At 45.3% G+C, this 12,693-nt stretch overlaps 1 protein-coding gene across 1 annotated transcript; it reads right to left on the reverse strand.

The window, feature by feature from the left end:
- Window positions 1-2,313: 2,313 nt before the first annotated feature.
- ALDOB (aldolase, fructose-bisphosphate B) lies at window positions 2,314-5,379 on the reverse strand (the record flags this gene model as incomplete). The annotated part of the gene is made up of 8 exons (XM_082013811.1): window positions 2,314-2,409; window positions 2,611-2,810; window positions 2,968-3,142; window positions 3,620-3,703; window positions 3,920-4,080; window positions 4,230-4,284; window positions 4,776-4,987; window positions 5,268-5,379. The coding sequence occupies 8 exons, from the start codon at window positions 5,377-5,379 to the stop codon at window positions 2,314-2,316; spliced, it is 1,095 nt and encodes a 364-aa protein (XP_081869937.1).
- Window positions 5,380-12,693: the final 7,314 nt, after the last annotated feature.

Consider the following 12,693-nt stretch of genomic DNA (forward strand, 5'->3'; position numbering starts at 1 on the left):
CACCAGGAGACGCCCAGCCGCTTCCCGGCAGACGGCGGGAGTGACGTACTTCCGTCCCCTCCCCGCAGAGCCTCACGGGAACTGTAGTCCCACCGCGGGCACGGCTGAGGGCGCGCTGGCCGTTAACAGTCACCCGCGAGCCGCCCCGTCCCGCCGCCGCCACCGACTTTCATGGCCTCAACTGCCTGCCCCATGCACCCCGCGGGCGGGTACGACAGAGGCCGTGCCAGCGGTCGTGGGAAGGAGGTTTGGCAAAACTGTAGGGACTAAAGCAGCATCAGGGAGGGAAGTATATCGTCACCGGCTGCGACTTTAGCCATCGCTGTGTATTTTTGCCAGTCAGAGGCTCTTGCCAGCTGCCCCTCGAGGTTTTAATCCCATCTTCGGCCTGTGATGGTTGCCGGTGCTGTCAGCCAGCTTGTTTTAACAGGGAGATTTTTCTGTAGGCCACATTTCTGACCCGGGCACACAATTATAGGACAATATAATTTTTTAAAAGGATATTCATTTTTAAAAGTGAGAAATAACGTTTCATCTGTACACAGCCTTGCTTGGGCTCATGGTAGTATATTTGCTTCAGTCACAAACGCCTGTGTCAAACCCGAGGTGGCTGGGCAGAACCGCCAGCTGCAGCAGGCACAGCACGTGTGACGCTTCTCCAGCAAAGGAGCAGGAATTATTTAGCAAAGCTACAGCTTTAGTTTATATTATAAAGTGTGGGAAGCTTTCTTTTGCCAGTTTGGGGGAACATTTTTTGCACTCACAATTTTGAGAGAAGCGGTCTGTGTAGATCAGTAGGATGCTTCTCATCGGGAGCAGAGGTTTATTTGAACTTAGGTGCGTGGAGATCTACAGGACCACAACCGAACCAGAAGAGAGGTGTTGTTCCTGACTCTGGTATCAGCTTTTGGAGTGGGTTTTGGCAAGTCACTTGCTCTTTGTTCATGGTTGAGGTCAGGACAGTCTGAATGAATTAATTATGCAATGATTGGATCCCTGTGAAGGAATTTGGCTATTTGTTGCGTATGTGAAAGAGTGGTTACTAAAGGACACGAGGAGGTTCTTTGGGGAAGGCGGTGATTTTCCCTGTTTTCCCTCCCCTTGCTGGCAGAAGCAGTGGGTGCCTGTGGCACGGAGGAGAAGTCGGCAGAGCTGCAGAGCGAGGTGGCTCTGGCTGCACAAGCTGGGTCCCACCTGGCCCTGAAGGGAGGGGGGTGTCTTCTGGGTTGCATGGTTTTTGCTGGTTGGTGGGCTGCTCCCAGGTGTCGCTAGTTGATTGGTGTAGCGTCTTGCTGGGCAGATACTCTTGTATAACCTTAGGTCTGCTATTTCTGCCATTTATGCCTTTTTTCATAACAACAGTCTAATTGTGCTTTAGCTAACAAAGCTTACATCTCTAACAGGTACATAGCAACATACCAAAGGTCAAACTGTGGGCCTTCAACATCAGCCTAATTATTCAAACTATGCCAACAGGCTAGGCTAAGATGCCTCCCTGCATGCGTTATGTTAATTATTGTGGAAAATGCCACCATAAAAGCGCCTTGGAAAAATAGTCTTGGCACAGCACTAACTCAACCAGTGCAACCCTAACTCAGGGTATAGCAGCCTCATCACACCAACCATGATTCTCCAGGGACACGAGAAGCTTCTGAAGGTAGTGTTATTTATTTGTGGCCTGAGTCCCATGCACTGCTCACTGTATACATCTTTCAAGTATTCCCAGTGCCTGTCAGACATCAGTCAGCAGGATTAATCTCTCTAGCTGTATTACTATTGGATTATTTCCCTTTGATCTCCTCAGGGTTTCCCAGGCTCACCAGCAGTAATGCTTTGTGACTTAATCTTTGCATAGGCTACTGAAAACCACAAATGTGTGAAAGAGACCGTAAAGTTTATACAGAATAAGGAATTGTGAGATAGAGATTGGTTTTCAATTACTGTTTTATTCCCATGATTGAAGACACAGTCAGGTTTTGTAATTCAGGATTTTGGCTGCAAAATGTGGTAATGGGCAAGGGTGTGTAGTTGAATTGCTAGGGAACTACTTAATATGCATACTATTCTGGGGGCTAAGTTTAAACCAGATGGAGAATGTGTTGTATAGAAGAAATTGCCCTTCCTTGGAATGGGCAGATGAAACATGAATATTCTCTCAGTAAACTGTGGGAGCAAAGGGTGGGGAGGAAGCTAAACCATTTTATCTCCAGTTTTGTTTAGGGTAAGGGAAATTAAATTTCTTTGTTTTTCTTTAATTTCTGAACATTTTCCACCTTGTGAAGAGGGACAGGATAAAGGAAGGTTCCTGTGCTTTCAGTAGGTGTAGCTGGCAGTGAAAAGTGACTGCATGGCAGCTGTGTCAGTCTTCCCAGACATGACATACTGTCCTCTGCAAGCCAAACTGTTAATCTGAAAAAGAAACAAAAAGGAGGGGAAACCAGTTAGTTTTGCAGTAAGAAAGACAGATGTAGAAAGATGGCAGGAGTAACCAAGCGAGGCAAAAATAGCAGAATAACATCCCTGGTGAAGCACCAGGAGAGGCAAGGACAAAAGGAGCTCTAGGAAGGTGACAACCTGTCTCCCTCTCTGCACCGGGGGGAAGCCTCGTACCTGTGCCCGCTTGCGGAAGGCCTCCTGTGCAGCCTTCTTGTTCTCACTTTTGCCCACCCATGCTGCCAGGGCAGAGGCTTGCAGCGCTCTCCCGTACGAAAAGGTCAGTTTCCAAGGCTTAGGCAGAGGGGCCTGATTCATGGCATTCAGGTTAACAGAAGCCTCCTCTTCACTCTGACCTCCAGACAGGAAGCAGATTCCTGCAAGAAAGAGGTTTCAAGGCTTAGAAACGGAGTGTTTCAGCTACTGCTATCACTGACCTTTAGGTGCGAGAGGAGCGTGCGTTGTCAGATGTAGGAGCAAGGCCAGAGAGAGTAACAAGTGTGAATGGATACATAGAAATTAATTGGGAATTACCGGGAACGGCAGCAGGAACAGTGCGGAGAAGAGTAGTGACAGTTGCTACGGCTACATCCTGAGCCGTGTACTTCTTGGGGCAGGAATGCCCAGCTGTCACCATGTTGGGTTTCAGCAGTGTCCCTTCCAGATACACATGATGATCATTCAAAGCCTTGTAGACAGCAGCCAGAACCTGAAAACAGGAGAATTGAATACAGATCTCTGCTCAAATCTTCACCTCAACCTGCTGTAGAAAGACAGCTTATTCCTTGTGAGTGTGAGAAGGTCAAATTGAATTTTGTTTTCTCATGAGATTTATCACAGGACTTGCAGCCATGGAGACACCACTGCTTTTGAGATGACCAGGATACCTTCATATTTACTAGATTTGTCCCTGCAAACTGAGGTACTGAAAGAGGGGTAAGAGGTGTTCCTCCCAATCCATCTTTTTGAGATTGAGAATGCTTATATTGGCAGTTTGATGGAGATCCAAAACCCTGGATTATACTCTCATGTTTGTTATTAACTCATTGTTTGACTGTGGGCAACTCATTTTTGATGAAGTTATGAAGTACCTTTTTGGTCAAAACTCTTAGAGATCTGTGAGGACAAACTGCATAAGACTAGCTACTGATTTGTGAAGATGGGGAGAGAGGCAGGAATGTCTTACCTTTTCTGTCACATACTGACAGCGCTGGAGATCATGGTCTCCATCAGGCAAGATTTCTGGTTCCACAATGGGCACCAAGCCATGCTAAGAAAAGAAAAACAGCGAAGTCTTTAGGGGTGTGGAAGAAAAACTGTTCTTGTTGTCTACCCTGATTTTGGTTGTATGCCTTCTTGCTGTGCTGCCCTTCTTCCTCACCTTTCCCAAAACCCTCACAGCCTTTCAAGTTACCTAGCATGTTATCACAGGGAACAGTGAGAAGGGTCAACAACATCTCAGGAAAGGTTGCTGGAGGGCAGATACCTGCTGGCAGATGCTGGCATAGCGTGCCAATGTGTTGGCATTCTCTTGGATGGCAAGTTGAGAGGGTGTTGTGCTGGTGATCTTCAGCACTGCACGCCACTTGCCGAAGTCAGCACCATCTTTCTTGTACTGGGCACAGCGCTCAGCCAGTCCATCCAGCCCTACAGATGAAAGAACAGTGCTTCACTGAGAGCTTCAGGACATAGCTCTGAAAAGTATCATGATACCAGCCAAAGCTGTGACTCAGGTGAGCCACCTCACGGCTTTTGGCGTACCAGTCATAGCTTACGCTCCTTGGATCTCTCCTTACCTTGGATGGTGGTTTCTCCATTTGTTCCTGCTAGGGGTGCTGTGCCTTTATCCAGCTGTGGAGACCAGAAAAACAGGAAAGGTTACAGAGGGATGGAGATCAGTCTCATCTTCTTACCCACCGCTAGCGTGTCTGCAGGCTGACTGTGAGTGAAGTATGGGGCTGAACACACTAAGGGTGCAAAGGGTGGAAATGTTGGAGGAAAGGGGAAGAAAAGGCGTGAATTGGGTAAGAGGAAGGGGTAGTGTATAGATGGCTGCATGGAATGGCTCAAGAGCTCAGTCAGATGTGGAAGGGACTGGATTTAGGTTACTACATGGAGGGATGTGAGTTGGTGGATAAAAAGTGCCTGCGTCAAATACAAATGTGGCCCTGGTTAGTTGTACAAAAGCAATGGAAGGAATCGTGGCAGAGATCCTCTAGTGATTTTAAAACCAAGGACAAAAAAGAAAAGTGTTTGGCAGGAGAGTGTGCAGCCCCATATATAATTTTCGGGGGAAGTGGGGTTTGGAGTATGCTGCCAGACAGACATGTACAGATACTCACCTTTATTCCCACCACAATTCCTTTTTCTTTGATGAGAGCTGGAAATGGCTTTCCACTGCCATCTTTCTGATAGAGAGTTTCATGGAAGAGGATCACTCCCCCAATGCTCTGGTTGATGGAAGCATCTGCAGAGAAGAGGATCTCTCGAAAAGCCCGGCGATTCTCCTCTGTGTTCTCCACATTGATCCTCTGCAGCCTGTTCCCCATAGTACCTAGCAAGGCAGACAAAGGTCACATAGAGAGGTGTTAGGCTTGGCTGGCCTCCTGGTCCCAGTATGTAGTAACAAACTGGGGCTTCAGTTCAGAGCTTCCCTTCTCCACCCATATATTGTCAGCTTTTGTTGCTATAGACGCACCCCTGCCTGTCTGAGTTGTTCCGGCTCAGTCAACAGTTTTTAAGTGTTTTTCATTTACTCCACTGATTTCAAAGATGAAGCAAAATCAAGAGAAAAAGTCTTGGGTACTGCTCATTGATTGATACTCAGAACTCACCCACTGATTCATCTGCAGCTAAGATCCCCTTTCCTGAAGCCACAATCCGCTGAGCAATATCTGAAAGAGCTTTCTTCTGCTCTGGAGACAGTGCTGGGAATTGGTGGGTCATGTTGACTTGTCTGTGGAAGAGAATTACTGTTACAAGCTGAAGGAGACTGTATACACAAACTGAACCAGAGACACCATTCAGGTATTTCTGTTGGAGGGGTCTGGGTGCTTGTCTGGTCCATGTTATCATAGGCACATGCCCAGAAATCCATTCGAGTTCTTCTTGGCTTGGTGTGTCTGTCAAAACCAGGGGAAATGAAGGAGTCATATCCTAACACATCCTTCCAGAACCGAAGTGGGAAAGACTCTGCATTTTACATGGATTTGCTCAGAGACTAAAGGAAGGTCAGTCTGTCATAAAAATGTTCACAAAGGTAACAAGTATGCTTATTGCAGACTCTGCAAACTTCTATTCAAAGCACTTAGGACTTTTTGGTCCCAATCAGAAGAATGCCAGTTATCACATTGCTTACCTTTACACTGTTCCTAACAATGTCCCTCTCCCATGCCCTGGCCTGTGTCAGCAGTATTTGCTACTTTGTCTAGTTGACTTTCCATCCCACCCTCCTGCCTTGCTTTGTAATTCTCTCTCCCCGTGGCTGCTTTCAGGACTGTAGCATATTGCTTACTCTGTATAAGACCTGGGGATTTAGAGGTATTCACCACCCATTTCTGTCTTTTCAGCTGTGGTAGAGGCTTAGCAGCTGCAGATGCGCAGCACCTGCAATCCAGGTTCTGTCTTGTTACAACAAAATGCTTGATCTTATTAAAGTTTTGATTATATGGCATTAAATTACAGTTCCTCAGATGATCTGAATGGTCCAAGTTGCTTCCCTGTGTGTATAAGCCTGTGAGCCTGAGAGACACAAAGACTCTCTTTCCTCTGCTTATCATATGCTATAGCTAAAGCAACACCCAACATTTTACCAGCCGGTGGTAAATCCACAAGGTGAATCATTAGAAACAACACAGAAGTTCTCCAGTAACAAGTTTTCCTCCAGAGGGACAGGCCTGTGGGCAGCACCTGCATCTTCCCTTCCCAGCCTTAGAGGGGAGTGAGAGCATGCCATTTCCCATTTCACCATGTACCAGAGATGGCCAGCAAACATGTCTCCCCATAAAAGCATGTACACAGCCAAGTCCTCTGTCCTCTTTCCCTGCACACAGATACTACGTTGCCAGGCAATCCTTGTGTTGCTCTCCCTGATGAAGGGCATAATGGGAAAGAAGCAATCAGGGGTCTGGCTGCTACTCATGATAGGGTAACAGAGTTCTGTGCACTATGCCAAATGGTGCCAAAATTTTCTGGCAACAATACTATCACAGTACTGTGACAGCTATAAATCTCCGTCTCTCATTTATAGTTGAAGGCACTGTGGTATTGCTAATGTTATTGTGCAAGATTCAAATGGCGTTGCCTACCAGTACAGACCAGTCAGATGCACTGTCCAGATGTCTGCTTTACCTTTTTCTGAGTTGTTTGAGACTAGAACTCATTCTGCACAACTTATCAATGGTGAGTCATTCTAGGTTTAGAGGGAATTTGAAGGAGTGCATGATGAAGACTGTGTCAAATGACAAACCAATGTCTTCTTCCAACCACTGAAATGCCTTCCTGTGGTCCTGCAAAAGCAGGCTTTGCTGAACTCCTCTCTCTATATTCCAGGCTGTGGCCAGAGCTCTGGGAAGCATTCTTCTACTGTGGTGACCACAACTCCATCACTCGCAGCTCTCACCCTGTTTGGCCCACCTAGAAGAACTTGAGCTACGGTTTATGCTGCATAGCTAATTAAATTCACCTGCAACCCTCCTTAGCCCTCACCTGCTTTCTGTGTCTGATATGTCTTTTAGAAGTAGGAAGCTGTCTTGTTATTATGATTACTGTAATAATAGTTGGTGTTGTAAGCACTTCAGTCAAAAACATAAGCACTGCTAAATAAATTGCTATGCAAAAATATGAGGAATTACTCCAGTAATTCACAGTCTCTGTGGAAAAGACTGGAAAATTGTGATCTGGCAAGGATATGATTTTGTCCAAGGTCAAAGCTAATGAATTGCTAAATCAGTAATGGGATTTCAGAGTTGCAGTTTGGAGGTGTGCTACAGCACAAGTAGATGTACCCAGATAATCTTTAATCAAGCTAGCTGAATTACAAGATCATCAGTCACTCTAGTTATGTTATTATTATCAGTATACTTTCTCTCCAGCAATGCAATAAGCAAGGAGACTAATGTCTTGTAACTTACTTGTTTCCAGTGTTTGCATAAAGATAACAGAGAGTTATTACTCAAAACCAGCCTGCAAAGCAAACTGCCAAAATACAGAAATAGAACTCTTCAGTGGATAATGATGGTCCAAGTGAGTACTCTGAAAGACTGAAACAATACAGTGTCATTCCACAATGATGAATTGGAAGACAGCAATTTAGTTCCAGTTTCCATGCAAGTATGTCATTGAGTGTGAAGTATCTCACTGAGTAGGTGGAGATTTGCCAAAGGGCTCCCCAAAATGATCTGTAAGGCCATGGTGAGTGGTTCCCAGCTACGCCGCTGAGCCACAAGGACCAAAAAAATGCACAGTGTTTCTAACTGAAATGGTGGAGAAATGAGTGCAAAAGAGCAGTTGTAAACCTAATGATAGTTCTAAGGTCCAGAATGTTCAAGTACCCTTGATTTAGGACTTTATTTTTCTGTGACTCTTTCATGAGGAACAATCTCTGAGGATCGGTGCTGGAGTCAGAAAGGGTGTCTCTGCTGTAAGGTACTGCTCTGAGCATTTAAAGGGGAATGGAGAAGACATACACTTCAGTAACACTTCATACAGCTGCCTTGTAAAGAGCACATGCACAGATACATTCATGTCCCCCTTAAAGAGCTGGATATGTCACCTTACAGGTCCTGAGGAAAAACAGTTGTTCCCAGGCTGCCAAAGCTGGGCAGCTCATTTCATTCTTCCAAGAACGAAGCTTATTATTTGCCTTATTATTCTGCTTTATTTGTTTAATTTGACAACTTTTCCAGGCAGGAAAAAGCTCAGATGAACTGTGTTCTCAGTAACAGTAGCTAAGAGTTGTCCCACCACTAACGTTTTTCAATAAATTTTATTTTTATTTAACCGGTTTAGTCTGTGGGCTAGTATCATAGTGTCCCAAGCTCAAGTGATTTCACATTGATTTGACATTGTATGAATACAGTGTATTCTTTTTGTGGTAACTGCTTACATAACATTTTTAAAAAGTGAAAGAAAAAAAAAAAGAATAAGACTGCACAGAATGCACAAACCCCCCAACTTTATGGCTACCTTGAGTGTTTGTCAGGCTTCAGCAGCTCCTTAAGCAAACAAAGTTCTTTCTTTGTTCAGCCCCCAGCCTGAGACCAGCAAGAGGTGGGGGTAGGGGGAAAGGGGACAGCACAGTTGTAAAAGTAAATATGGTACTGCTGAAGTCTCAAGTTTTTCTCAGCTACCATAATGGAAGACTGCAGGGGAAATATCTTCAGGTATATCAGCACAAGGACTGCATCCTGTTAATATTAATAGTGAGAACAAAAGGGCAGAGGCAAGACGAACAGCAGAAGAAACAAACTGTTACATTCCATACCAGGTCATCTTAGAAACTTTAATACTTCATTGGCGTCTTTTCTTTCCAACCACCTCAAGTGACTGGCATCTTCTAATCTTACAGAAAATTTCACCTGAGTCCTGGCTTGCAGATGGGAAAAAATTGGATTAGAATCTCTAAGTTTTTCTCTTGGGTCTCTTCATTGCCTTCTTTTATAAAATTGGTTCCAAAAGTACAAGACCAAACTCTCAAAATATAGTTTGTATCCCATGTATGTAGCTTTTCCTGTTCAATTGCTAGTAAACACAGCCCTTCAACATCATCTCTGATAGTTTGCAATACAAACCACATGTGCATGTTGTTGCACTGTGCCCACAGGAGATTCTGCTTCCAAAGAGCAGGGTTTGATGAAGCAAAAGTTGCATATATACATAGATAAATACAGTTGATAGGGAGAATGAAAAGTATTCAGAAATTTAGCCCAACGCATGTAGGCACAGTGTTGACCTGACTGGATTTACTCGTTTACACTTGCATGCTTAGGAGAGACAGACACATAATAAGTTATGCTCCTTATATTCTCATTACAGTGGATAAATCTAGTTACTGGCCTCACTTCTCAGTGGAGCCCCATTGAAAAGACATTTCTAAGTAAGTCTGGTTACTTGGACACTGGGCAAACTGATAGGTATGAACAGCTGGGCAAGCCTGGCCCTGTCTTGCTGACAGAGCACATTCTTATCTAGCCTGCAGATGACACCAGGCTGGCAGGACTAGTTGATATGCTTGATTGCTGGGCAGCCATCCAGAAGAGCCTGGACAGGGGGCAGGAAGAGACCAACAGGAGCACCATGAAGTTCAGCCAGGACAAATGCTCAGCCACTGCTGGGGGGCAGAGCCCTGGCAGTGATCCCACCAGGGCTGGTGGGACGAGGGAATAGCACTTTGGAGAAGGCCCAAGGCCCTGCCAGGCAGCGAGCTGAACAGGGGCCAGCAATGAGGGCCAGCAGCATCCTGTGTGAGCAGGGGTCCGGCCCAGAGAGCCAGGGGAGGACAGAGATTATCCCCCTCTGCTGAGCGCTCTTTAGATCACATCTGGGTACTGCATCCAGTGTTGGGCCCCTGCAGTACAGGAGAGACATTGACAAACTGGAGTGAGTTTGATGCCAGATGAGCAGATGCCACTGAGAAAGTCGGTGGCTGAAGCACTTGCTCTGCGAGGAGAAGGCTGCAGAGCTGGGTCTAGTTCAGCCTCGAGCAGAGATGACTTCGGGGGTACCTCTCAGCAACCCCCAATACCTACAGAATGGTGATCGAAGTGGCAGAGCCAGGCTCTTCACAGCAGCGTGTGACAGGAGAGTGAGACAACAAACTGAAACTAGAGAGTCAGACTGGATATGAAGAATTTTTTTCACTATTGGGACAGCCAAGCAGTAGAGCAGGTTGACAGAGTGGCTGTGGTGTCTCTGTCCTTGGAGGTTGTCAAGACCCACCTGAATAAAGCCGTGAGCAGCCTGATCTGATCTTGTGTCTTACCCTGCTTTGAGCAGGGCCTCCTAATGTCCCTTTCAGCCTGAATTACCCAGTGACTCTATGTGAGTACTTGCTTTAGGGAGTTGAAGTGGCAGTGGTGCCTCCTGTAGGTGTGAAGGAGCTCTGAGGGAAAAGCAGGATGTTTCTCCCTTTATCTTTGCACTGGGAGTGAAGGTTTCAGTATAGCAAAACATTTCATTTCTGGGTTCTAAAGAGTCAAGGGTATGGGACAAAAAGAGATACTCAGACTTCTGTCACCTAGAAAAAGCAGCAGATGTTTTTGATTGACATACTAATTTCACCATCTTGAGAGGTCCTTTGGGGCATATATGATGGTAATCGCCTGATTGGTTTTTGCTGTCTCTTATGAGGGTGAGAACAAGTTTTTTTTCCATCTTCATGCTCTGTCTGGGGACCTTGCTTCAAAATCCTATCTCAAGTAGATGGGAGGATGTGAGACCTGCAGTTCCCTGTCCTGATTCCCATGTTAGCCTCAGAGCTATACTCAAGCTCTGAGCAAATGTACCCCCATTTCATCTCTCTAGCAAGTATGAAAGGAGGTTTAATGTACTCAGGGACCTGGCCTCTGGCAGTCAGCACAGAGCACACCTGGAGCACTCACAATGGCTAGAGATGGCTGATGTGGCAAAAAAATGGTTTCTTGGAAGTAAGTGTGGTCATTAGGGTGAAGCTGCTTCTCTCTCAGGGCTGGGCTCTTCTCAGAGGAGGTAAAAAAATGTTGACAGACTTGCATGAGAATTCAAGTCTTGCAAAGCCAGCAGGGGAGGCTGGGGGACGTAGTGGTGAGGGTTTCAGGTGGGCTAAGTAGTTTTGGGTGCCAGGTACATGGGATAGTTGAGAAAGTGATGGAGGATCACAGGCTCAGTGAGGATTTGAGTTTGTTGAGCAATTCCCTGAAGCTGGCTGTTCATGACTTGAAAGGTGACAGCCTAATGCAAGAGCAGTGTTTAGTTTCCTGTGCTGCAGACTACCTTACATCCCCCTGCCGGAGAATCTTATCCACACTACTGCACTAATACTTCAGAAGAAGCTGAACAACGAACACACATAATTACAGTTCTGTCAGCATTGGTGTTTGTCAGGACCAGCTGCATTCTCCAGTCATTTCTCTTCTCCTTGCAAAGTATAAATTTATGTATTCCACAAACATAAACAAACACATACAAAACAAAGCAGGAGAAAGCAATGCAAGTTATGTTATTGCTCTAGTCCCCTTAGACTAAGGATTCACTTACTCCAGGAGTTCTGACTGACTAAGCTAAGTTAGAAAGCCAGTGTTAGCAGCAAATGGGTCACATTGGAAGATCACTGCAGAATGGCTGAATGCTTATTTCTTGCAAGCTGTTCCTGGAACAAAAAAATAAAAACAAAACCAAAAACAACTCCCCAAGCCCACTTTAGATAAACACATTGTGTCTCAGCTGCTGATATACATACCACCTCTACTTTAGAAATGAAATTATTATACTTACTTGTTTGTGAACAGTGCCTCTGCTGCTGCAAGCTTCTGGTGAGGTGGTTGCAGGCGAAGAGACCTGGTCCTTCTGATCACTAACTTTTATAAAATTCTTGACAGGTTTGTTTGTTTTTTTTTTTTAATCTCCCCTCCTCCCTTCTCCCTCCTCCCCAGGCTGGTTGGGGAGATGTCATTGCTCGAGGTCGGTCATTGGCTGTCAGACCACAACCACACACAGCCAATGGGACCTCGTCTCGCTCCCGGTGTTCCTCCCCTTTCCCCTCCCCTGTATATATACTAGGCCACTCATGATGTGGTGAAAACGAGACGTTTTCCAGTTATTTCAAATTATTCCTCCTCTTTCTAAAACAGACTGAAAAGAACTACAAGAGGAGCCATGGAAATTGTTTACGGGGATCTTGGGCATAACTCTCAGTTTAGGGTTAGATCTTCTGGAAGCTTGTACTTGGGAAACTACACCGTGCAGGAAGGAAGAGTAGAAAACAAAATGCAGAAACAATGCAACAGACCCTTAATTGACATGAGTTACTATCATCTTCTAGTGGCTTCCTAGGTGTTACCATGATTTTCCTCACGTGAAAATTTAGCACAGAAACATATTTTCCTTTTCCAATTACTAAATGAAAAAACAAAACACAATGCTACCTTATCAGGGTTAATGAAACTGCAAGTTCTGATTTCCTTTAATGCAGTGTATGTGAGAATGATGGTTATCAGAAGAAATATGTGCACACTGAGGTGCATAAGTGCACACCAAATTTTCCACCAAAATCCCTGTGAAACA

This window comes from Phaethon aethereus (assembly GCF_964289735.1).
Source record: "Phaethon aethereus genome assembly, chromosome: Z".
Taxonomy (NCBI): Eukaryota; Metazoa; Chordata; class Aves; order Phaethontiformes; family Phaethontidae; genus Phaethon; species Phaethon aethereus.